We start from the raw sequence: 26,703 nt of genomic DNA, 5'->3' as shown, positions 1-26,703 counted from the left end.
GGTGGAAGAAATTTGGCAGACAGTCAACTAATACTGGGAAACTATAAACCACTGCTCAGAGGCAGGCCCTGGGGAAGAGAAACTATATGATGATAATGAGATAATTCCAGAAAGGCTCAGAGTAGTATATTAGGACTTCAGAGAAAGTCTAGAATTCTAAATGTCCACCCAGTTGCATGTTTTAATCCATGTCTGAGGAGGCTTTTATTTCCCAGAATCTTTGCCCCAGGGTGTTTAGCTATGGTCCTGGCAGTACTCATCTCCAACACTGTCCTTGTATTTATTTCATGTATACTTATGTATATGAGAGTTAGGGAGATAATAACTGAGTAGAATACAAGCTCCTTGAAGGCAGGAACTATCTTATTTTTCCCTTTGTACTGTCGGCACCTAGCACAATGTCTGATACATAATACGTTTGTAATAAATGCCTGTTGATTGATTTTTCTGACACAGTCAACAGAAGTTAAAAGATGTTTTTTGAAATGAATGCTTTGGAGAGCCTAGGGATTTCTCAGAGAGCTCCAGAAGTGACCATGTGCCCTCAAACTCACCAGTACTGTTATGGCACCATAGAGAGGGCCCATCGTCTGGACAGTTTCTCGATCGTCATCATTTCGATATTCCCATTCCACACCCATGTCAATGAAGGCCTTGGAATCAGCAACCAAGTTTTCCTCATCCAAAACAAACTTTCCCGTCTCTTGGTTCTTGATGGCTGGGGATCCAAAAAAGAAACCCATCCCCACCCAAAGTCAGGGCTTAGCCAACATGGGAGAAGGAAGAGCAACGAACTAGTGTACAGGGCTTTGTTTCTGTCAGGGAAGTCAGAACAGGCTGTCACCCTGTACTGAGAGGCTCAGGGGCCCATAATTCCCTTGGCATTCAGATTTGTCAGAGCAGTTGGAGGCACTTAGTTGGACTTCCCTGCTTCCAGTTCCCCCAACATATCCACAAGTGATTGTCCCCCTGGAAGTAAAGGCCACACATTTAGCTGTACTCACCCATAATTCTGTTGCATTGCATGCTAAAGGTCTCATTATTGAGATCATGGAGCTAGAAAGGATCTTTGAGACAATCTTGTCAAAACCCCTCATTATAATGTTAAGAAAACTGAGGCTCAGAAAGGGAAGGTAACTTGCTGGCTCAAGGCCACATAGCATGGCTAGGCTTTGGACAGAGTTTATGGGAATACAGAGATAATTTTTTTTCCCCTATGATACCAAGCTGATCATGTCAAGAAACCTGACCAAATCTGCTATCTGATACCTCATATGGTTAACAGACTGAAAAAGATCATCAGCGACCGCCCCAACATGCCAAAGGCTAAAGAATATAGTCCTAGTAAGAAAACGGAGGCATCTTGTTTATTGCAACCTCATCATTAATGAAGCTCTGCTTTGCTTCTGGGGGAAGGATGAAGGTGAGAACAACACCAACCTTCCTGCTCCTATGACTCATTTACAGTAGGTTCACCCTAATGGAACAGACTTGGGGCATTTCAAGGGGGTTGGGAGGAGATATTCTTTGTGGCACTGTCCACCAGGGTACATGCAGAAAATGTATAATACAAGTCACAAAACTACTGCCTTGCATGTTCCCCTGAGTTTTGTCCACCTGAAGGGAGAAGACACCTCAATAGGTTGTGGAGAAGTAGTGGAAAGAACACTGGATTTTGACAAGTTCAAATGTTGCCTCTGCTTCTGACTACCTATGTGACCTTGGGCATTTAAACTCTCTGGGCTTCCATTTTCTGATGTGTAAAATGGAGTTAGAATGGATGGGTTCTAAGGTCTTTTCCAGTTCTGAATCTCAGGATTCTATGCAGGGACAAGCCTCAATGCCAACAAAGTAGCTGTTTATCCTAAATGCTAGAATAGGAAACTGTTACTAAGATATTTGAATGATTCATGGGTGGAATGAATGGGTCATTAGCTAGACATCCATTCCAGTTAAAAATTTTCGATGAGAATCTCAATCAATTCCATTGCAGTGAAATAGAATAATTTCAATTAGTATTTAGGGGAATGATGAATGAGATGGCTTTAAAAAAAATCACAAATGATCAGGGCTGGAAGGGGCCTTAGGGGCCCTCTAGTTCAACTACCTGATTACAAAAATCACAGAATCTCAGAGTTGGAAGAGCCCCAGAAACCATCTAGTTCAACCAATATTGGTATGAAGAATTCTCTGATAATCAAGAATTCGGCATCCAACATCTATCAGTTGGGGAATGGCTGAACAAGTCACTGTAGTATACAAATGTAATGGAATACTATTGTGTTATTAAGAAATGATGAGCAGGAGGACTTCAGGAAAACCTGGAAAGACTTATATGAACTGATGCTGAGTGAAATGAGCAGAACCAGGAGGACATTGTACCCAATAATAGCCATATTATGCAATGACTAACTTTGATAGACTTGGCTCTTCTCAGCAATGCAAGGATCTAAGACAACTCCAAAAGACTCATGCAGTAAAAGAACTATGGAATCTGAATGCAGATCAAAGCATACTATTTGCTCTCTTTTTTTTGGTTTGTTCTTCTTTCTCATGGTTTCTCCCATTGGTTCTAATTCTTCTTTGTAACATGACTAATGTGAAAATAGGCTTAATATGAATGTATATCAAATTACATGCCATCTTGGGATGGGGGGAGGGAAGAGATAGGGAGAAAATTTGGAACTCATAATCTTATGGAAGTGAATGTTAAAAACTAAAAATAAATAAATAAATTAATTAATTAAAAAAAAGAATTGATCATCCGAGCTTTAGCTTGAAGGCCTCCATTGAGAGGAAAACCTATGATTCCTGAGCTAGTTCACATTCTTCTCCTGGAAAGCTCTAGCTGTTAGGAAAGTTTTCTTTACACGAATTCCCTTATGTTAGCAAGTTTAAATCTGCACCTTTATCTCTTTCACCTCTACTTGTGCTGCCCTCTGGGGTCTAGTAGAGAGAAGTACAATCCTTCTACCAAATACCTGAAGACAGCTCTTTTGTCCCGAGTCTTTTCTTTCCCAAACTAAACTCCTCAGTTCATTCAGCCAATTCTCTATCATCCTGGTTGCAGCCCCCCCATCCTGGTCCCTTTCCAGTTTTCCCATGCAGTCTCCATAACTGAACACAATACTCTAAACGTACTCTAATAGAGCAGCATAATTATCTCCTTAGTCCTAGACACCTAACCTCTTAATGCAGTCTTTTTCTTTTTCCAAGGCGGGGAGGGCGTTTCATTATCATACTATTGAAGTGCTTGTATGGAATTGGCAATCCACAAAACCTCCTCCATAATATAATTTTTAGATCTATTGCTGACCATTCATACTTTCCTCATCTTGTACTTGTCAAGTAGATTTTCTGATTTAATTGTAAGACTCTAAATTTATCCTTATTATATTTAATCTTATTAGAGCTGTCTCAAGGTTGAGATTTATGTAGATTCTGACTCCTATCCAATATTATCCAATATGTTAGCTATTCCTTCCAGCTTTATGCCATTTGCAAATTTGATAAGCATGACATTTAGATCTTTATCCAAAGCACTGATAGAAATGTAAAACAGCATGGGCCTCAAGCACAGATCTCTGGGGTCCGCTTGAGATCTTCCAAGCTGACACTGAATCACTAATAACAACTTTTGGTGTCCATTTATTCTGAATCCATATAATTGTGATATCACATTTTCCCATTATTTTTTTGTCATTGAGAACTTCATGATGGACTTGTCAAATAATTTCCCAAAATCTAGACAAGCTTTATCTTCAGCATTCTCTATTGCCAGTCTAATAATCCTGGGCAAAGAAAAAAATAATGGAATGAATTTAACCTTTCATGGTCTGTCTTTGAAACCATGATTGCTATTTGCTATCCCTGCCCCTTTTTTTCTAGATGCTTAGTAACCCTCTTATTAATAACACATTTGAGAATTTTTACAGAAATCACATTCAATCACTGAGCTACAGCGAACAGACTCCATTTTCTCTACCCCATTTTCTCCCCTGAAAATCAGTGACTGGCTCAGGAGCCACATTTGCCAGTTCTTTTACTATATAAGGATATAACTCATCTGATCCCGGTAACTTGAACTCATAAAACGTAGCTAATGGACTCCCACCTCCCACTATTATCTCCCTGCTTACCTTGGATATCAACTCATTAGTTTATGTTTGTTCTGTCCTTACTTGTTGAAAAACTGTTCTCCTTGGCAGAGAAAACAGAAGCAAAAACAAAGGTAGAACTGAATATCTCTTCTTACCATCTTCAATTATCACTGTCTGATCCAGACCAAGAAGTGTTTCTATCCTTTCTTTAAGAATTCTTCCCTCCCCCCAGCCCCTGCCAATATAGCATAAAAATTCTTTTGTTAACTTCAGCTTCCTTCATTAGCCTCAGTCCATCCTAAGTTTTAGAATGCTTGACATTATTATCAAGGGAACATGCTAGGCTTTAGTGTTCTTTCTCTATTCTCTCTCCTTCTGTATGTGCGTTGTCTTTTTTTTTTAATTGGCCAGTGAATTCCCTGCGTGACAACACAGATCTCTTTAGGTAACTTTCCCCCTTTCTACCTCATCAGAATTGCTTTTTCTTTTCATAACCTGGGTTGCCCATGGGTGTTTTGCTTGCTGCTGCGTAGGTGTGATTTGGAATTGATAGAAAGAATGATTTCTCATTACATGCTAAACTGGTATGAGAAGTTTGGAAAAGAGACACATTCTTTTTCATTCCTATTTCAAGAGAGACTCATTCAAGTATAGACTCTCTTTTGGACCAACCTTGTGGGGAGAGACAGACTTTGGAAGGCAGTCATACAGTGGGCAGCTGGCTTCTCAATATGTCTGTTATTTCTACCATGTCTCTCTAGAGACTTTGGGAGATTTTGATTACACTGGAGCTCTTTTGTTGGTTGAGCTGAGATATCTTGTTTTTCAGTGAGACAGCTCATTCATTCAGTTTATTTTCTGGTATATTCTAATTTGTATAACTTTTCTGGTTTTTGTTTGCTATCTACTTAGATAAATGGGTTTATTCATGATGATCTTTTGTGTAACTATCATTCTGGGAAAGGAGCCATGCCTACAAATATAAGCTTGGGGTACCCCTTCCCCTTTAGGGGATAGTGACCAGGAAAGTGCTCCTGGTGTTTCACCTCCTTAACATTAGGCTCTCTTGTTAGCTTTTCTGGTTATTCTTACTTTGTGCCTTTTTGTTTAAGTATTTGAGGTCACAGGGCTTATTGTATTTTTTTTTTTAGATTTTTTTAAAGGAATTTTATCCTTGAGAAATTTTCATCCTTTCTAGGATAGGATTTCCTAATAGAATTTTTGTTCATGGGATCCTACCTATCCTTCCTCAACACCTTTTGAAAAGTGTTTTCCTCCCATTGAAGCAGACTTCACGCCATACTGTGCCTTCCTGGCATTTCTCTTCTTTCCAATCACATCTCCTAAGAGATGGCATGGTCTCTTCATCCTCAAGGATCTATCATTTTTCTACCTTGGTTCTTCCTTGCTGCTGAGAATCACATAGAGAATAAATGCCTCCCTCATTGGCTGTTCCCCTTTTAAAGGATGAAATTATTATTAAGGCAAGTAAAAAGACTACTCTCTGCTCTGTTTTGGGCAGAGAAAGAAAAAAAGTCCAACAGATTTCAGGATAGTGGAAACTTCCTATCATTATAGCTCTTATGCCTGTTCCAGACCTGTGATGATATGCTGCTGAATTTCACCTACTTCTTTCTGTCCCAGTGGTCAGTAATATACTCCAATGATAATATTACTTTTATTTCTTTCTCAATTGATCTGTATCTAAATGCTTTGTAATGTATTTCTCATTCTGTGCTTTTTCACATTTCTTAATGTGTAATAATGTGTGATCTCTTATATTTACCTATCCTTCTAAATAAAATATATCCTTCCAAAGTCACAGTCTTATCCTGGGTCTCACCTCATCAATTTAGTGATAACTACAAAATTAATTCATATCCTTGTATTAAGATCTCTTGTTCACTTTCCTCGTTATTCCTGCTCTATGCATTTTTTGTATAAACACCTGAGGTCACAGGTTTTATCGCAGAGCTTTTCTTCTTGGATTTTTCTCAAGTGACTTTTAGTGCCTTATTCTTCTTACTACAGTGTAACTACTTTCTATGGCATCTGAATTATTTGATATTCATAGGCAGTTCTCTCTTTTACTTTGCCTTTTGAGTATAAATTTAATTATATTTGTAAGATTCCATGTGAGTACATTCTTATTAGCCATTGTTAAGTGGATTCAATCCTCTTCCAAGAGTCCCTCATTACCAAGTTTTAAATCTGTGGACCACAAATCCAAATTCTTAGGTACCACCCTCTTATCCAGCGATGTACTTTCAAATCTGCCTTTTTCTTCTCCACCTTTCAATCAGTAGCAGTGATAGAAATACACCTGTATACCTAAATCTTCAGCTTTTTGCCTAAGACTTCATACATCTTAGCAATGGATTCAGCATTAGTTGTGTCCATGTGAATTACCAACAGTGAATAGTAGTCATCTGTTTTGAAAATCTTGGAAGGTTCGCTGTCATATCCTGGATAAACTGCAGACCTTTATCTTATTATCAGCCACTTTAGTAAGCTTCTGTACAGAGTTGTAAGCTATCACCACTCATCTCTTTTTCTGATCCTTCCTGAACAATCTCTTACCTGAGAAGAGATCACAGCACCTGGCACATAGCAAGTACTTAATAAATGCCTGCTGACTGACTGATAATATCTGTAGATTCATAGGATCATTCCTTGGAGGGAAAGCACTTGTTTCTTCATCAGGGACTCCAGATCTCTTCTCTTTAGAAAGATCCATAGGTCTGTTGCTTCACCAGTCTTTTTCTCTTTTTATCTGCTGTGTATCATTCTTCTACCCTTAAGTGACAGAAATGGGGTAAGAGTCCCCTAGGGCAGCTAGAGAGTGCAATGTATCGAGGACTTGAGTTTAAATCCATCTTCAGACACATTTACTAGCTGTGTGACCTTGGGCAAGTCATTTAACCCTCTTTGCCTCAGTTTCTTCATCTGTAAAATGAGCTAGAGAAGGAAATGGCAAACCACTGCATATCTTTGCCAAGAAAACTCCAAATGGGGCCACGAAGAGTCAGAGATGACTGAAGTGACTCAACAATAACAACTTTATTTTTTTTAAATTAATTTGTTTTCAGTTTTCTGCAATCACTTCCATAAGTCTTAGCAACTGACTCTTTAGAGCCCTTATTTCTTCATCTTTGTTTTTACATTTAAGAAATACTTTATTCTCAATGACAATGGGGAAAATAGACTGTCCTTGAGTCTGCTTGTGGAGAGACTGGCCCACACTTTGAGCAGAAATAGCAATCATTTGGCCAGCAATGTAGAACACTATATACATGTCAGTGCAAAATTTGCCGTGTTCTCCACACTTGCTGTTAAGATCCTTCATCTTGTCTCTGTTGTTAATAGGTTTCATGGAGAATTGTTGTGACAAACTGCTCTTGGGTATCTTCGGTTCTGGAATTATTCCTCTGTTTTTTACCTTTTTAGTATCTTGACAATTTCATTTAGCTTCTTTTCCCTTGTCTTAACCTTTAAACTGCCTTACCAATACTTCCTTCCTTCCTTCTCTGGTTCTTTTTCTTCTCGCACTCCCCTCTTTCTATTCTTCTCCTTATCCATGAGTCTTTTCCTCCTAAAGTCCTTCTTCCTCTTCTTTTTTTTTTCAGATCAAGTAGCATTTATTTTTTTCTGAATCTATTTTCTTTTTTTAAAATTTAAACCTGATTTTATTTGTATAAAATGTTTTTGTTGACTTTCCCCCCAAATTTATTAATTTATTTGTTTTTTATTTTCAGCATTCACTTCCACAAGTTTTAAATTTTCTCCCCCTTTCTTCTTCTTCCCCAAGATGGCATGCAGTCTTACATGGGCTCTACACACACATTCCCATTAAACACATTTTCATGTTAGTCATGTTGTATAGAAGATTTGTATTGAATAGGAGAAACCATAAGAAAAACAAAATAAAACATAACAAAAGAGAAAATAGTCTGCTTCATTCTGCGTTCCGACTCCAAAGTTCTTCCTCTGGATATGGATGGCATTTTGTATCATGAGTCCTTTGGAAATGTTTTAGGTTCTTACATTGGTGAGATGGGGTGCCGATCAAAATTAGTCCTCACACACAACACTCTCTGTTACTATGTATAATGTCCTCCTGGTTCTGTTCACTTCACTCAGCATCAGTTATATGTCTTTCCAGATTTTTCTGAAGTCCACCTGTTCATCATTTCTTATAGCACAATTGTATTCCATTACATTCATATACCACAGCTTGTTCAGCTGTTCCCCAGTTGATAGGCATCTCCTCAATTTCCAGTTCTTGGCCATCACAAAAAGAGATGCTACAAATATTTTTGTACATGTGGCTCCTTTCCCCACCTTCTTCCTCATCTTAAATGCTTCTGTGTGAATTCTTCTTCAAGCTCATTTCTTTTCTACCTCAGACTAGGTTCTCTTCTTCATTTTCTCAAGTCTTCCTGACTTTCTCATTACCAAATTCAATCTCTGGTCTTCACAATTCCTAATCTCACCCCCCCCCCCACAACCTGCCGAATGACTTCCCAATTCCTTCTCCCCCTCCTTTTCCTCAGGTCCCTACCTTGTTCTTTCTCTTATCCAACCTTTTATTACTGAAACACAGCTTACATACTAAGGAAACTGGGGCCAAAGAGAGGATCAGACTTGTCTGAGGTCAAACATCAGGCAAGAAATGCAGCTGTAATCAGAAATTCTGATGTTGAATTCACTCTTTCCACCCCACCAGACAATGCTGCTTCTCCTCAGGCAGGATATGAAAGTGTGTGGGTACTTTTCAGTATACTGCCCATGCCTGAGCCATCTTCAGACAATGAAGACCACCAACCCATCTTGGATGGTTTAGGGGAAGGCCATGTGGTATAGTCATAGAAAGACCATGAGGGTAAGTGTAAGGAGACTGGAAACATCCCGCCTTCTTTCTAGACATATGGTCTCAGATAAGTCAATTTTGAGCCTCAGTTACCACATTTATAAAATAGGGATAACACCATCTTGTCCTAGATACCTCACAGAGTCTGTAACAGTGTAGGTGAAAGTGCCGGGCAGTTGGGTAGTGCAGTGGATAAAGCACCAGGGACCTGGAGTTAGGAAGACCTGAGTTCACATTTGGCCTTAGAGGCTTACTAGCTTTGTGATCCTGGGCAAATCGCTTAACCCAGTTTGCCTCAGTTTTGTCATCTGTAAAATGAGCTGGAGAAAGAAATGGCAAACCTCTCCAATATCTTTGTTAAGAAAACCCCCATTCCCCAATTGATAAATGGCATTCCCCAATTGATAAATGGTCAAAGGATATGAACAGGCAATTTTCAGAGGAAGAGGTTAAGGCTATCTATAATCATATGAAAAAATGCTCTAAATCACTATTGGTTAGAGAGATGCAAATCAAAACAACTCTGAGGTACCACATCACACCTATAAGATTGGCAAACATGACAGAACAAGAAAATGATAAATGCTGGAGAGGATGTGGGAAAGTTGGAACACTAATTCATTGTTGGTGGAGCTGCGAGCGCATCCAACCATTCTGGAGAGCAATTTGGAACTATGCCCAAAGGGCTACAAAAATGTGCATACCCTTTGACCCAGCAATATCGCTACTAGGACTATATCCCCAAGAGATCATAAAAATGGGAAAGGGTCCCACATGTACAAAAATATTTATAGCAGCACTCTATGTAGTTGCCAAAAACTGGAAGTCAAGGGGATGTCCATCAATTGGGGAATGGCTGAATAAATTATGGTATATGAATGTAATGGAGTACTATTGTGCCATAAGAAATGATGAACAAGAAGACTTCAGAGAGGCCTGGAAGGACTTATATGACCTGATGCTGAGTGAAAGGAGCAGAACCAGGAGAACTTTATGCACAGCAACAACCACAGTGTGTGAGAGTTTTTTCTGGTAGACTTAGATTTTTGTAATAACACAAGAACTTCTTACCAAAAAAAAAAAAAAATCCCAATGGAGGATCTCAAGGCAAAATGCCTGCCACACTCAGACAGAGAAATATGGAAGTCACTCACATATTGTAGCAGATCATGTTTGTGTATGTGTATGTGTTTGTGTATCATGTTCTGATTTGTTATACGATTTCTTTCATTTATCTTAGTCTGACTACATAGCATGACTATAGTGAAAATATACTCAATAGGAAAGTATATGTAGAATCTACACAGAATTGTATGCAGTCGTGGGGAGGGAGGGGGGGAGTGGGGGGTAGGTGGGGGGGATAAAATCACAATTGTATGGCAGTGATTGTTAAACATTACAAAATAAAAAAAAAAAAAAAAAAAAAGAAAACCCCAAAAGGGTTCATGAAGAGTAGGACCGAGCTGAAAAATGACCAAATACCAACGCTAATGTGAAAGTGCGTGGTAAATTGTAAAGTGTTATGCAAATATGAGATAAGTAAAACACCCTTCACAGAGTCATAGGACAGATCTGGAATGAATCTCAGATATCCCCTGGCTCAACCTTTCTTTTTATAGATAAAGAAATTTGAGCTTAGTGGAAGTTAAGTGACTTATCCAAGGTCATATAAGTAGTTATTTCCTACTTGGGACCGGAATTCAGGTCCTCAGATTCAAAATCCAATTCTCTTTTCACTCTAATATGCTTCTTAGAGCTATCCTGGAGTGGAGTATAATACCTTGATAAGTAGTGAATTCCCCATTCACTACAAGGGAGTCTGGATGATCACTTGAGAGGGATATCATGGAGGGAATACAGCCTCTTCTTGGAAGCCCCACACAAAAACATCTTGCTCCCTGTTGGTCCTAGATTGTCTTCCATCCCAAAATATCCTTAAATTTTGGGGGAGATTGGTTCACACAAGATCAACGGGCTGAACTCATTAGTCCATTTTCTAATCTTGGTTCATTTTCAGTCAATCTGAAAGCCTTAGCTACATAGTGGGCTTTGGGGTATTATATCTACATTCATAGCTAATCTAATAAATGTAATAAATTCTCCTCCCACACTCACCCTCTCACCCCCTCAAAAATATATTATATTTACAAAGACATGATACTCCATCTAAAATCCAGTGCCCAGCTTTAGACTCACAGCAGTGCCAAGCCAGCCCTGCAAGAGACTCATGCCCAGAGTCATGAATTATACTCACCCAGACTGTGATGGGTAGAATCTGTTTCTTGTATAAGCAAGTGTCTTGCTCCAGCTGGGATTTCAAACATCTTGATATAACCTTCATTAAGATATTTAAAGAAAAAAAAATGAGCTTATAATAGCTGAGTTATAGCCTGACCTAAACATGAAGAATGATGCTGTTACAGTGTACATAGGTCATGATCACATGTACACACGAACACATATAACATGCAGGCACACAACATGGGAACACATTAAATGCACATACGGTCACAATCACATACAATATACAGACAACATAAGAACATGTATGTTATACATGTCTCCATGAACATATGTACACATGAACATATACTTGTTCAGAGCCAGTGTTTCACAAGTAGAGGAATAACTAATGATAAGCATGCCTGGAGTGAAATGTGTGTGTGTATCTGTTTTTTCCCATCTGTCAGCTATAGTAACTGAGTCAGTGGAATGAAGCCACATGCCCTAGGTTATCTGGCTCTAAAGCCTAGATCACAAGTTGCATGGTAAACTCAATAGACATTAATTTATGGCCACAATTAGTCAAAAGATTATGGGTCTATAAATACCTTATTCTCCATGTCCTACCCGGAGCCCAGCACTGTGCTAGTTACTGGGTATATCAGGCACTCTTCAGCAGTAGCTTTTTCTTTCAGTGCCCTGAGGGAGGGGTAGGATTTAAGAACAAGGCCAAGGATGGGTTAAAGCACTCCAGGCAGGGGGATGTTGGAGCAGAGATGCAGAGACTGGAGTGGGCCTGCCAGCCCTCAAGTTTGGGAAGAACTACAATATTTGTTTGGGGGCAAATGAAGCTGGAAATGTAGGCAAGGGCCAGATTCAAGAGGGCCTTGGATGCTTGGCTGAGGAGTTGGTTTATGGTTGTGAGACTCTCTACCTGACATCAGGCCTCCCTGAAGGTAGGAGGTAGTGACCAAGAGGGATGATGGCATGAAGTGGCACCTTCTCATACCAAGCGGAGTTGGCTGAAATAGATAACTTCAGGGATAGGAGAGCACCAAAGGACAAGTGACTGAGAGGAAGTCTGACAGTCATGTCCTTGTGTCTAATTAGCTCCCTGGGAATGAACAAACCAATATAGGTCAGAGTCTCAGCAGGCCTGAGGGATGGGTCTGAGGGGTACAGTTTATGAAGTCTGAGGAGGAGAGTCTCAGAACAAGAAAGGCTAAGAGGAGAGAGGGAGTCTAAGGGGTTGAGGTTGACATCCTGGGGGTACTGTGACACTGGCCAGAAACAAGCACCTAAGAAAAGGGCATGAGTTAGGAGGCTGGAAGCAATGGTGGTCATTGAGACATCATCAGACTGATTGAGAATCCTTGATCTTAGTGGAGATGTACTTGGTTGTGTTGTACTTTAGTACCAGACCTCTGATTTCATCAGTGCAGGGGTTATCCCATGAGAAAACAACCTCTCCTAATGCAGAGCAGAATCTTCCTGCGTCCCTTCCTCCCTCTCCCCCTCCCACCCTTCCCCCCTCCCTCCCTCTCTCCTCTCTCTTCTTCCCTCTTCTCTCCCTTTCCCTCTTCCTCTCCTTCCCTCACACACACACACACACACACACACACACACACACTCTCCCTCCCTCCCTCCCTCCCTCCCTTCCACCCTTCCCCCTCCCTCCCTCTCTCCTCTCTCTTCTTCCCTCTTCTCTCCCTTTCCCTCTCCCTCTCCTTCCCACACACACACACACACACACACACACACACACACACACACACACACACACTCTCCCTCCCTCCCTCCCTCCCTCCCTTCCACCCTTCCCCCCTCCCTCCCTCTCTCCTCTCTCTTCTTCCCTCTTCTCTCCCTTTCCCTCTCCCTCTCCTTCCCTCACACACACACACACACACACTCTCCCTCCCTCCCTCCCTCCGTCCCTTCCTCCCTCTCCCCCTCCCACCCTTCCCCCCTCCCTCCCTCTCTCCTCTCTCTTCTTTCCTCTTCTCTCCCTTTCCCTCTCCCTCTCCTTCCACACACACACACACACACACACACACACACACACACACACACACACACACACACACACTCTCTCTCTCTCTCTCTCCCTCCCTCCCCCTCCCCTTTCCCCCCTTCCTATCTGACAATAGAATGCTGCTCTGTGTCTTTAGTGCCATTTAGTAATCTGGGGTAGGCGTGGCCCAGGCAGGTGAACCTGAATGACCACCTCCTCCCAATGCTTTGGACAGGCACGCCTTTTTGTCTTAGTACTCTGACACTTAAAAATTATTGAGGGTCTCTTTGTGCTCTTAAAAAATTATTGAAGACCCAAAGAGCCTTTATTTATTTATATGTTTATATTATTTATATTTCTATCAATATTTACTATGTTAATAAATTAAAACTGATCATTCAAAAATTATTTATTAATTTGTTTTTAAAACAAACCCACTAAATGTTAACACAAATAATATACTTTTAATAAAAAACCCTACATTTTCCCAAATAAAAATAATTTGCTCAGAAGGGTGGGATTATTTTATATATTTTTGAAAATATCTTTAACGTCTGGAGACATGGGGATCATGTCTGAAGACAACTGGATTCTCATAGCTGCTTCTGTATTCAATCTGTTGCAATATATTGTTTTGGTTGAATTATGACCATGTTATGTATGGTGTGTAGTGGGAAAAGGGAGGAGTATTTTAACAGACAAATAACATCCTGTATTATACAAAGAGTTTTTATTTCACAAATGCCTTGAAAGGCAGGGACACTCAGGGGTCTTCAAGACCACACTTCGAGAACTGCTGTTCTTTATCCCTGACTATCCCATGGTTAACAGGGAATCATCAAAGACTTCTGAGCAGGAGAGATATATGGTCATACCTATTCATTAGGAGCATTCATGTGGCAACATGTACAGGATGTACTAGAGATGGGGAGAGACTGCAGAGGAGGAGAAGGGCTGGGATACTATTTGTGATAGGGTCTAGCTGTAGGAACAGAAAAGAAAGACATTACAGAGAAAGAATGAACCTAGTGATTGGATGTTGGGGTTAAGGGAAAGGAAGAATTTTAAGATGATAGCCACACACACAGAGACATGGGCATGTGAAACCACCAGGTAGTAATTAAAGCGAGAAGAGTCAGGCAGAAGCCATATAACTGACCTTGTTTCTTAGGTAACCTTGTGAATGTCCCTTTGATTACTTTGCAGTGTGAGTTGTCTCCTCCACACACACCGCATTTGTCTTCTTGTTTGGTGGAGCCAATCACCCGGTCACAGCCAACTTTCTGTGGGGAAAAAAGAATACCCACGTTAAGAACGACCTCACCAACAGCATCAGGATGCCTTATCAATGTTGCCAAAGCTGCCAGGGCCCCACGATGCCGGCAGGCATTTAGAAAAGGTTTCAGAGGCCTCTGGGATAGAGTGGGAATCCTCAGAGGCTTCCAACTTAACCAAAATGAGAAGTTCTTGAAACACTCCAGGAAAAATCAAAGGTCCGTAAATCAAATCATACTTTCAGTTACCTTGGGGAACTTTCTGTTTCAGAAGGCACTGAAGTGAATCCTTTTGCAAAGTGAAAAATCTAGCAGGGCCACCTCTGTTGACAAAAACATTGTCTGTATACAGAGCTGCAATTGTAACATTTGCCCTCATCTATAAAAAGTTGTAACGTTACAAGGAATTCAGATTTGGGCTGCCCTAGGCCCGAACTGCTAGGCTGGAGATGTGGTTCTTAGAGTATCAACATAATTCCCTGTTCTGCTGAAAGCACAACTTTTTCCTCAGTGACTTCTCACTCAATCACTTCTTTGCCATTAAAAAAAAATCAGAAGGGAAAATCATTTCTATAAAAGATATGTTGGGATTAAAACAAAGTTCCTCATGGGATGGGATAGTAGTTAGATCAATGAACTTGGAAGCAGAAAGAATTGGCTCTAAATCCCACTTTAGACACTTACTAGTTCTGTGACCCTGGGCAAGTCACTTAATCTTTTGGGCCTCAGTTCCTTCATCTATAACATGAGGATTAGACTCAATCACTTTTAAAGTCTCACACAGTTTTAAATCTGTGATTCTACCCATAAACAAACTCTATGCCAGATCTGGCCCTAGGGTAACTGCTTTCTGAAAGTGAGAATTGAGATTCCATCCTACCTAGTGAAAGCTAGGAGATCAAATCAGTCAATCCTTAAAGGAATTAATTTCAAGCTATTCACTGGAAGGTCAAATAACAAAGCTGAAGCTGAATACTTCGGCCATGTAATGAGAAGACAGGATTCACTGGGAAAGACCCTAATGTTGGGAAAGACTGAAGGCAAAAGAAAAAAGGGATGGCAGAGGATGAGATGGATTGATAGAGTCATGGAAACAACAAATATGAGTTAAGAAAGATGTCGGGAGAGAGAAGAGGATGGAAGGGTCCGGCATGCTATGGTCCAGAGTTGAACATGACTGAATGAGAACAACAATAGAAGGCATAATTAAGTGAAAGTAAAAATGCATTCAGTCATATATCTGAGATCTGAAAAAGGAAACTTTAGAAGATCCTCTAGACTATGGGGACAACCTAATAGCCTAGAAGGAGGTGACTTCTTCCTTCTCCAATTACCGTGATCATTATTATGACTGACTACTGTTATTATGACTTTTACTGCAACTATAATTATCATTCTTCTTATTATTACTATCAATATTACTATTAATATTACAGTCACTGTTATTAGACATTCAATAATCCAGTCAACGGGATTATTAACACTAATGAAGCAGGAGCAGTCATGGATATCTCAAATTAGAGATTAATTCTCATCCTTATCCACCCCTCCCTCTAAATCATTTATATTTGATTCTGAAAGATATTTTAAGTCTTATCTTTGAACAAGAGTATACAGATGGACTCAAAGGATCAGAGGATCACAGATTTAGAGTTGGAAGGGACCTTAGAAGTCATTGAGTGTGACTCCATTTCATTGATAAGGAAACTGAGGCACACACAAGTTGAGCATTCAAATTCCCTGACTGCCAAAATGTTATCTATTTACTTTACTCTCTTCCACTGTTCATACTCCCTGCTCCCCAATCCAGACTGAGAAGAGACCAGTAGCTTCCACACTGCTCCTGGATTTGACCTTTAACGAGGATCCTCTCTGGATCTGGAGAATATGGTCAGGTGGTCCTGGCTTACAAGATCTTTCCCAGTTTGGCTTATTCATGTATAGCTGAAGGTCAAATATTCAAGGAGTTATATTATTATTATATGCTTCTGTAGGGTAGGAACTAATTTATGTTCATCTTTGTATCCCCAGGGCCTAGCAAAGTGCCTAGCAAACAGTAGAGACTTAATACATGCTTGTTGTTTGACTGATCTGTGATTTTATTGGTGTGAAGAATCCTTTAGAGTGGAAATTTCTTCCACCAGGGTAGAAGTTCACCTTGCTCCAAAACAGTAGATGTGAACCAGGGAATTTTCTGAGACAGAGAAATTAAGATACTTACTTAGAGTCACCTTGTAAGCTGTCAGAGGCAGGATTTGGCCCCAGTCTTCTTGACTCCAAACCCTATTATGTCTTGTTCCAGCAACAGTAATAATTAACACACATTTGGATAGGATGTTGTAGTTTACAAATCATTTTCATATATGTTTTTAGTTTGAAGTTGGGCCACCTCTATGACAGCGGTCAATTCTACAAGATGAGATTTTTTAACAAGTAAACAAATACACAGGAAAATAGGGCTGGGGGCTAGACCTATGAAAGGAAACTCCCTCTACATGTACAGGTTGGAACATTCTTTACAACTGAGATCCTTAGAGAATTGTCTAGAACACTGAGAGGTTGTGAATTCCTCAGAGTCAATGAGACAGTATAGAGAAAGTCAAGGACATCAAAGGCAAGAGTTCAACTCACTTCTTCTTGGATTTGAGGCTGGCTATGTACTATACTATATCATCTCTTGGGGAAATAAGGATACAGAATCACTGTATCATTGCATAAGGAAGAACTTTCCTTTCAGAGATTTGAATTGGGAAGAGTTCATGATGAAACAAGGGATAAAGAAGACCACAGAAGATAAACTAAACAATTTTAATTATATAAAATTGAAAAGTTTTTTTTTCTCCCACAAACAAAACCAATGCAACTATTGTTAGAAGTGAAACAGTTAACTGGGAAAAAAGTCTTTACAGAAAGTTTTTTAAGTGGAAGTTTAATTTCCAATAAAAGGAACTGATTCAAATGTGTAAGAATAAGAACCATTCCACAAATGGTAAATAAAGGGATATAAATAGGCAGTTCTAAAAGAAACATATTCAGGCTATCAATAGGCAAATGAAAATATGCTCTAAATCACAAACAATTGGAGAAATGCAAATTAAAGCAACACTGAGATGCCATCAGACTAGCAAAGTGACAAAAAAAGAAAATAACAAATGCCAGAGGGATTGTAAGAAAACAGGTACATCAATGCACTGTTGGTGGAATTGTGAATTGCTATAGAGACAGAGAACTAGAGACTAAATTGCCAACATTCACTGGATTATGGAGAAAGCAAAGGGATTCCAGAAAAAGATCTGTTTAAGTGACTACACTAAAGCCTTTGGCTGTCTGGATCACAACAAAATGCGGCAAGTTGGGGAGAGAATTCTGGGAAGATGGCAAAGTGGGTCAGAAAATTCCAAACTCTCCAGATTTTCCCCACAAATAAGATAAAATAGTGCCTCAGGGTGAACACAGGATGGTAAAAATAAACAAGAGTGCATTATCCTGAAAAAAAAAAAGGACATTTAATGAATTGTCAGACTTTCAGGATTTTGTTTAAAAAAAAAAAACCCAACAACAACCTGAACTTAATAGAAGATTTGACATATAAGATCCAAGAGAAATATAAGATCCATATCAAAGACTAATTATAAGGGACTCAATAAGGACAGATTGTTTACCTTTTATATGAGGAAATATAAGATATGTCTAAGTTCGTTATCAGTAATTGGGTAGTTTGTAAGAAAGACTGGGGTAGACATAAGTATGATATGATTTTCAAAAGGAAAAGCATTTAGGAAAAGGTAAAAAAATTCAAAGGAAATGTGAGAGGAAGAACTGACACAGAGGAATTAGGTGAGGGAGGAGGGCTGGTAGTTTTGGAACTCTACTTTCATCGGGAATGGGTTTAAGAGGAACAATACATAGAAGGGTATAAAAAAGTCTTCTAAATTCAGAAAGAAATAAAAGGCTAAGGGGATATGGAGGGGAGAGAGCATAAGGAAGAGATTTCTACGGGGGGGGGGAGGTGAGGGAACAGGATAAAGAGGGTAATAGAAAGGTGTTTAGATTAATGGGAATGGGAAGACAAGGAGGCAGGGCAGGTTAAATAATGGAGGGCAAGGTAGAAACGGCAAAGTAGAAGAGTCAGGAAGGACAGGAAGTAAGAGATAAACACAAACATAAAATAAAGATCAGGAGTAGAATTTATTAGGGAAAACAGTCAGGGGTAGTAATCACGATCTCAGATAAAGTTTAATCATCAGATTTAGTCATCAGAGAAAAATAGGGAAATGACACTCTATGTCAGCCATATTAATCAATATTGTTTTAGACTTTTTAAAATAACTAGACAGCATAAGGTTGGAATATTGCTGTGGTATGGGAAATGACAAGTTGGTGGACTTAGAAAAATATGAAAAGACTTGGACTTATGAAAGAAGAGGTTATCCATCCTCAAAGAAACAAAACAAATAACTGTAGTACAGTCTTACATAGATGCATATGAACGTATATGTCTATAATATATGAGTATGATTATAGATATATAAGTATATGTATATGTAGGGAAGTGTACACAAGTAACTGTTCATGCATGTATATATCTTTGTATGTGTGTATATAGGTATGTTTATATGTATATATGTGTATATGTGTATGTGTATATATGTACATATAATACATACACACAAATACATCAGTGCTTAATTGTACCTTCTTGGGGGAGGGGAGGAAGGAGGAAGGGGGGGAAAGAGCAAAATAAAAAGTATACAGAGAGAACAAAAGAAAACTTAGATGGAAGTAAAGAAAAGACAGCTCTGAGTATAATGCATAGCATTTATTATATGGGCTTTCTTGAAATGAAAATTTATTGCTGTACATTTTGAATCCTCTCCTATGTTCTGCTGTGCACATGGCAATGACTTTTTTCTTTTCTTATTGTGTATTTAAGTTAAAAAAATTTAAAATTATGGTAAATCCTTACAGAGCTGGGAGTACCAGATCATCTTACTTGACTCCTGAGGAACCTGTATGAGGGCCAAGAAGCAGCAGTGAGAACTGAATATGGAAAACTTATTGGTTTAAGAATGGAAAAAAAGTACAATAGGGCTGCATATTGTAATTTCATTTATTTTAACTTGTATGTAGAGTACATCATGCCAAATGCCAGGCTAGATAAATCAAAAGCTGGAATTAAAGTTGCTGAGAAATATCAACAATTTCATATATGCAGATGATAGCACTTTGAAGAAAGTGAAGAAGAATTAAGAAGCTTTTTCATGAGGGTGAAAGAGGAGAGTGTAGAAGCTGGCTTGAAGCTTAACACAAAAAACCCTAAGATCGTGGCAACTGATCCCATCACTTCCTAGCAAATGGAAGGAAGAAGAAATGGAGGCAGTGTCAGATTTTATATTTTTGGGCACAAAAATCACTGCAGACAATGACTGCAGCTAAGAAATTTTTAAAAAATCAACAAAAACACTTGCTCTTTACAAGGAAAGCTAAGCAGCTTACTAAAAAGCAGAGATATAACCTTGCCAACAAAGATGTGCATCATCAAAACCATGGTTGTTTCCAGTAGCTATGTATGGTTGTGAGAGTTGGATTGTAAGGAAAGCTGAGTTCTACACAATCAACACTTTCAAGCTGTGGTGCTAGAGAAGACTTTTGAGAGTCACTTGAATAGCAAGGAAATCAAATCAGTCAAAACTGAAATAAATTAATTCAGACTATTCATTGAAAGGTCAACTACTGAAGCTGAAGCTTAAATACTTTGGTCACATAATGAGAAGACAACTCATTGAAAAAGACCTTGATGTTGGGAAAGACTGAAGATAAAGACGGAATGGCAGAAGATGATGGATAGATAATGTCATAAAAACAATTAACATGAGCCTGGACAGATCTTGGAAGGTAGTAGAGGATAGAAGGACCTGGCTGGTTATGGTCTATGGGGTCAAGAAGAGTTGAACGTTCCTGAATGACTGAACAACAACACAGTCAATCTGGAGAGTAATTTGAAATTATGCTCAAAAGGTCACTAAATCCCAGGTACCATTTCATGCAGTGGCATCTTTACTAGGTCTATCTCCCAAATATATCAAAGAAAGAAGGAAAGGTTCCATATGTACAAAAATATTTATAGCATCTCTTTATAGTGACAAAGAACTGGATACCAAGTGAATACTTATCAATTGGGGGAATGGTTGAACAAATTAGGGTATATAAATATAATGAAATATTATTGTGCTATGAGACATGATAAAAAGAATGCATTCAGAAAAACCTGGGAAGACTTATATACACTGATGAAAAGAGAACTGAGCAGAATCTGGAGAACCATTTCCAAAACAACAACATTGTAAACTTTGATCAAAGCAGTGACCAACAAAGATTTCAAAAGACTGATGATGAGCTATGCTACCCTTTTCCTGAAAGAGAGGTGATAGACTCAAGAGAATAATATATAGATTTATGTATACATGCATACATATGAATACATGCATAACGAGACACAGATTTTTGGACATGGGTAAAATGCGAATTTGTTTTGCTTAACTATACATATTTGTTATGAGTTTTGTTTTGGTTTGTTTTTTCTTTTCCCCAAGGTGGGGGTGAGAGAGAAAAATAAATGCTTATTGATGGAAAAATAAAATTTAAAAATTGCTCTGAAATCATTGCGTCAACATAGATCTTTCTTGTAAGTTTTTCTTTCATATTTCTACTGAATTAAAGATGTCTAAAGTATTTCTCTGAGGTAGCTGAGCCTGATGTCAGGAAGACCTGGGTTTTTACCCAGCCTCAGACACTTTTAGCTGGGTAAGTCACTTCTCCTCTGTTTTCCTGACAAAAGATTCCACTGAATCCACTGGAGAAGGAAATGGCAAACCACTCCTGTAATCTTGTCAAGAAAACCCCATGGATGGTTATGGTCTATGGGGATCCTGAAGGGTTGGACATGACTAAACTGCTAAATAACAAATCACTCGTCTTTTTATCTTTATCACTTTGTTTTCATCACATTTTCTTCTTTCTGACCTTTCCTCAATGTGTAATCTTCATTATCTTTCATGACTAAGTGTATAATTTTAGGATCATAGATATAAATCTGGAAGGGACCTCAAAAACCATTGAGTCAAACCTCCTTGTTTTACAGATGAGGAAACTGAGGCTTAGAGAGTTTTAGTGATTTCCCCAGGGTCAGCACTTTTTTGGTGAGGTTTGAACTCAGGTCTTCTTGAGTCCAAGTGAAATGCCTTATGCACTCTGTCAAGTCAGATATTTTGGGGGGAATAATACAAACTATCTTTCAATCACTAGTGTATACTAACTCATTTGGATCTCACAACAATGCTATAAGGTTTTCAGGACAGGGATTATTACTCTAACTTTATAGATAAGCAAGAAGAGGCCCAGAGAAGTAAGGAGACTTTTCCAAGGTTGTATGATTTATAAATAATAGTCAGAGCTGGAACTCAGGGCTCCAAAGTCATGGTACAGGGCTCCTTCCACTGAACCACATTGGCTTTCAAATACTCACTTTTGCTTTGTTTTTAAGAATCCAAATGCCATCTTCCCCCAACACTTACCAAACAGTCTCCACGTACACAAAGGCTGTAAGGATCCTTGTAGGAGCAATGGGTCCCATCATGTACCATTCGCTTCATGGATACCACTTCTCCAGTTTCTTTTGACTGGCAGTAGAGATGGCATCTTTCTTTGGCTGGAGGATAAAATGGCAGATTTCATTTGCTTTACAATCTCTTTACTGATAGGGTTTACACATATCCCCTTTTGGGCTTAACATGTGACATGGCTAATCACATGGGACTACTGACATGTATACCAGTGATTTCATTTCATTGAATCTATGGGAATTAGCCAGGGTAGGGAAACAGGAAGTGAAGCATGAGGGATGGAGAGGGAAGGGAGGCGGAGATATTGGAAGGGGGACTATACTTGTGACTGAATTTGAAATTGACTATGAGATTTAGGAGTTGCCAATTTAAACTCCACCAATACTTCAATGGTCAGCTCAGGGGCTACCTCCTTCCTAAAACATTCCTGGCTCCTCTTTCCTATGAACTTTTTATGACACTGGTATCTTGCCTTGTATTGTGTATATCTGAGCCAATGTCTTATTCATGCTAGGCAAGGAGCTTGGTGAGGGTACCTTTCCCCAACTTTATTATCTGAGAATCACCTGGGCTTAAAATCTCTGGGATATCTTTCATTCCTTTCTCTTCCTAACTCATCACACTCAATCAGTTACTGAGCTTTGTTGACCCAACCTCTACAATATCTCAAATCCAGCTCATAATGCTAAAACTCCTGGCCTAGGCCCTCACCATCTCTAACCTAGACATTTTTAATAGCCTGCATCCAATCTCCTCTCTCCAATCCATCCTTCACACAGCTGCCCAAATAACCTTAATGCACAGGAATGACCATACACTCCCCTTCCCTAAAATCACTTCAGTGGCTCCCTACTGCCAGCATGAAAAATTACCTACTCTTTAGCTCGGGTCTTGAAGGCCTTCTACAATCAAGGTCCAACATTCCTTTGTAGCTTTATTTTAAATTACTCTTCTTTAAGCACTCTGCTTTGCAGCAAACCTGAAGGATGAACCCTCTGAATTCACACAGTTTGGAAGCTGCCTGAGGACAAAGATTGCTTCAGTCTTGCCATTTTATCTCCAGTGCTTAACAGAATGCTCTGAACATAACAAGCCCTTAATGTTTATTGGACTGAACTTCTTCATCTCTGTCTCTCCATGGCCCATTGAACAGGGTTCTGGACATAACAGAAGCTCAAGAAAGGTTTGGGGATTATAGAATCATAGATTTAGGGAACAACCCAACTCTTTAACTGTATAGAAGAGAAACCTAAGGCTTTCATAGGAGGGGGTGTTTTGACATGTATAAGGTAATACAGTAAGAAGCAAAGCTAAGATTAGAATCCAGGTCTTCTAATTTCAAATCAGTGATCTTTCCACAGTACCTCATTAGGTGAATGAATGATTTTAATTAGTATGCCTGAGCTCTTGTGTTCAGATGATGTCCTTTTCTTTTCAGGGCATAGAATCTTATCCTAAAACACGTCATGGAGAATTAATAATCGGTTGCCAATACCACCTTAGGCCCAAATTTTCACCCACAGAGAAAGATTAATTTTGAGGATGGAAAAAATAATTATAACAAGCTGTACACAGTTAATATCCTGCTGTTAATGTCTATTTATTTATAGAAGCCTGGCTAGTCCTGAGCTATGGGATAGGAAATACAGACAGGGGGTGACCCATTTAAAAGCACCCCTATTGAGCACACCGTGGCCCTAAGTGGAGTAGTGTCATTGGCCCTCCCTGAGGATTTCAAACTATACCAGTGCAGGAACAGAGTCAAAAGACACGGACAGCTCTGACTGAACTGATTTCTTACCATCACCCAATTTCCAGAAAACCTTTCTTAGTTCTCCAAAAGGTAAATGACCCATATAAGGCATCCTGCTGACTCTTCCAAAGCCAGGAACAACTTTCTTCCATGATTTGGATCTAAGATAGGTTCAAAGCAAGCAGAAGTCCCACCAACTACCCTCCCTCCCCTCAGGCATGATTCTTGCTCATTTGGCTTATCTGTGGGATCAACAACAATTTTATGGTCATATAAGTTTCCGTAGCAGTCCAAGTCTCACTGTCCGAGACTCTGAATTAAACATTTTCTTTCTATACTTGTTTCCGAATACTATATTAAGTACTTTCTCTTGGGTGTGTGTGTGTGTGTGTGTGTGTGTGTGTGTGTGTGTGTGTGTATGTGTGTGTGCGTGCGTGCGTGCATGATCCTGGGTTCTTACAGTTCTCACAAAGTTCACCACTAAGCTAGAATTTGACCATGGGCCAGGCAATGCTTGTCTTCTGAGGATCAGCTTTAAGCTGCTGGCTGTCCACCAGGGTGCTGACCAGGGTGCTGACCAGGGTACTGACCTGGATGTTGACCAGAATGCAGGAGGTGATTTTGTTTTTTCAGTTTTGTCAGATTCTGTAACTTGTAAAGATTGTCTGCTTTGGTGTTGAGAATTGGGGTCTTTTGAAATCCACATGGATAAGTTCCTCAAAAGACATCTAATGACATTACAGCAGAGAGACAGAAGAGGGCACTCTAAGTGCATCAATATAGGGGTGTGGTATCAGAGCTCCAGAAAGAATAAATTTGGAAGGTTTTTTTTTCCCCTTAGCCAGGGCTTTGGGCAGGCCTAACCCTAAGTGATTAGTGTATTAACTACTAATGGAAAGAAAGGGAAGAAGGATGGATGACCCTCAAAATGTAGATTGTTCAGAATGAGGGTTTCTATGTATTTCTCGTTTTCTATCACATTTCAATAAACTAAAGATGTTTTTCATCAAAAGTAAAGCAAAACAGGCAGTTTAATGATTGGCACAAGTCATCTCCACTCTGTTTAATACGTGGACTATCTTATTCAATTTTGAATAGAAAAGTGTTGAGGTCCTTTGTCACCAATCCTGGTGAACTGCAATTCTTGCCTGGGTTAGGCTGGATGTTAAACAAGAGGCAGTATCAAATTTGCCAATTTGGGTTCACCTAGCAAAAAGAAAGTCAGTTTTCATCCTCTCCCATGATCTTCTTAGTAAATGATCTTTTTCCTAAGGTCTCACAGAGCACTTTGTTTTGTACCTTTCTGGTATACTTATCATATAACATTATATATTATTGTGTGTTTCTTATCTCCCTACTTAGAATGTAAGTCTCACAAAGGCAAGGACTATATCTTATTTAAACTTTTATATCTCCCTCATCTCCAGGTTGAGCAGTCCCCATTAAGTGGGAGCTTCATAAATATTAGTGGTTGTTGCTGCAGCTTGTGGCACTGTAAATAGAATATTGACCCTGGAGTCAGAAAAACCTGAATTAAATCCAGCTGATTATTTGTGTGACCCTGGATGAGTCACTTAACTAACTGTTTTGCCTCAATTTCAAACTTTATTGTAACATGGGGATAATAATAGCATCTATCTCTCAGGGTTGCTGTGAAGATTAAATGAAATAATATTTGCAAAAAGCACTCTGGTGATTGTCTGGCACATAGTAGGCATTATATAAATGCCTATTCCCTTTCTTTTCCCTCTAATGAGGAAACACCTGTGAAGCATGGGACTCCTTATTATTATATTTATTCCCCATATTTCATTAGAAGTAGCCATGGCTGCTGAAGGGAATGAAGCCTTTTCTGGCTATGATTCATTAAAGACAGAAAGCAGAGCTGATGTAGACTTTAAGTAATGGGTTATTATATCCTTGGTTATTAGTTGGAATGTTCCCAGTACTCAGGTGCTCACTGAAGCAGCAACAGTTATAACTGGTATTTGTAAACATGACCACTGAATGCCACACTGTCCAGACAAAATATGGCTAATAGCATCTCCCCTACAAGAGGCCCAGTGAAGTAGAAAGAACTCTAATTTGGCAACCATATTAACTCAATTTCTCTTCCTTACACCCAGGGAAAAAGTATCTGAAAAAGGAGGTATCATGTCAGCCCCTTTTGCAGTCTGTCTGCAGCTGGTTTAGAGGCTTTTCAGGATACCTTAGATCACAGCAGCTGCCACATCCATCCATAAAACCAATTCCAAATCACCGACAGAGCTGAGAAGCCTACTGGGTCCAGAGCTGGCTTCACTGAATAAGCATAGTATCCAGAATGTGGGAGGTTATAGGTCTTCTGCTCTGTCTTGGTCGGGACACATTTACAGCATGGCCTCTACTTCTGGGCACCACATTACAAAGGAGACAAGAATAAACTAAAGTAGATCAATAGGTGATCACTTGGGAAATAAATGATACAGGAGGACTGATAGAAGGAATTCTATGCGTTTGTGGGTTGGAAGGGGATAAGAGAAGAATTAAGAGCACAATAGCTAAAGGGCTTTCAAAAGGCCTTTCATGGAGACTTGTTCTCCTTAGTCCCAGATGGAAGACCTAGAAGCTGCAGAGAAGCAAACTGAGGCTCACTGTAAGGACAGAACTTCCTAATGCTCCGAACTGGTCAATGTTGAAATGAGCTGCCACTGTAGGAACCAGTGGGCTCCCTGTCCCTGGAGGTTTGCCATCAGAGAGGGTGAATGAAGTCAGGTAAGCTCTTGAGGAATTTTCTTCTTAGGGTGTGAGACTGAAGTAAGTAGACTCCCAAGCCCCTTCCAGCTCTGAGATTCTGGGATATCTGTCTTG

At 39.4% G+C, this 26,703-nt stretch overlaps 1 protein-coding gene across 2 annotated transcripts in view; it reads right to left on the bottom strand.

The window, feature by feature from the left end:
* ADAMTS2 (ADAM metallopeptidase with thrombospondin type 1 motif 2) overlaps nucleotides 1-26,703 on the bottom strand; it is a 448,064-nt gene that overhangs the window by 24,733 nt on the left and 396,628 nt on the right. For both annotated transcript variants that reach the window (XM_072630735.1, XM_072630736.1), the window contains 4 exons: nucleotides 22,053-22,186; nucleotides 14,364-14,487; nucleotides 11,225-11,305; nucleotides 555-718 (listed from right to left, as the gene is read on the bottom strand). In XM_072630735.1, the coding sequence (XP_072486836.1) occupies nucleotides 555-718; nucleotides 11,225-11,305; nucleotides 14,364-14,487; nucleotides 22,053-22,186 (503 nt within the window). The remainder of the gene's footprint in view (nucleotides 1-554; nucleotides 719-11,224; nucleotides 11,306-14,363; nucleotides 14,488-22,052; nucleotides 22,187-26,703) is intronic.

Source organism: Notamacropus eugenii, chromosome 1, assembly GCF_028372415.1.
Source record: "Notamacropus eugenii isolate mMacEug1 chromosome 1, mMacEug1.pri_v2, whole genome shotgun sequence".
Classification (NCBI taxonomy): Eukaryota; Metazoa; Chordata; class Mammalia; order Diprotodontia; family Macropodidae; genus Notamacropus; species Notamacropus eugenii.
Note: the sequence above shows the minus strand (reverse complement) of the source record. Positions and strands in the feature narration are given on the sequence as shown.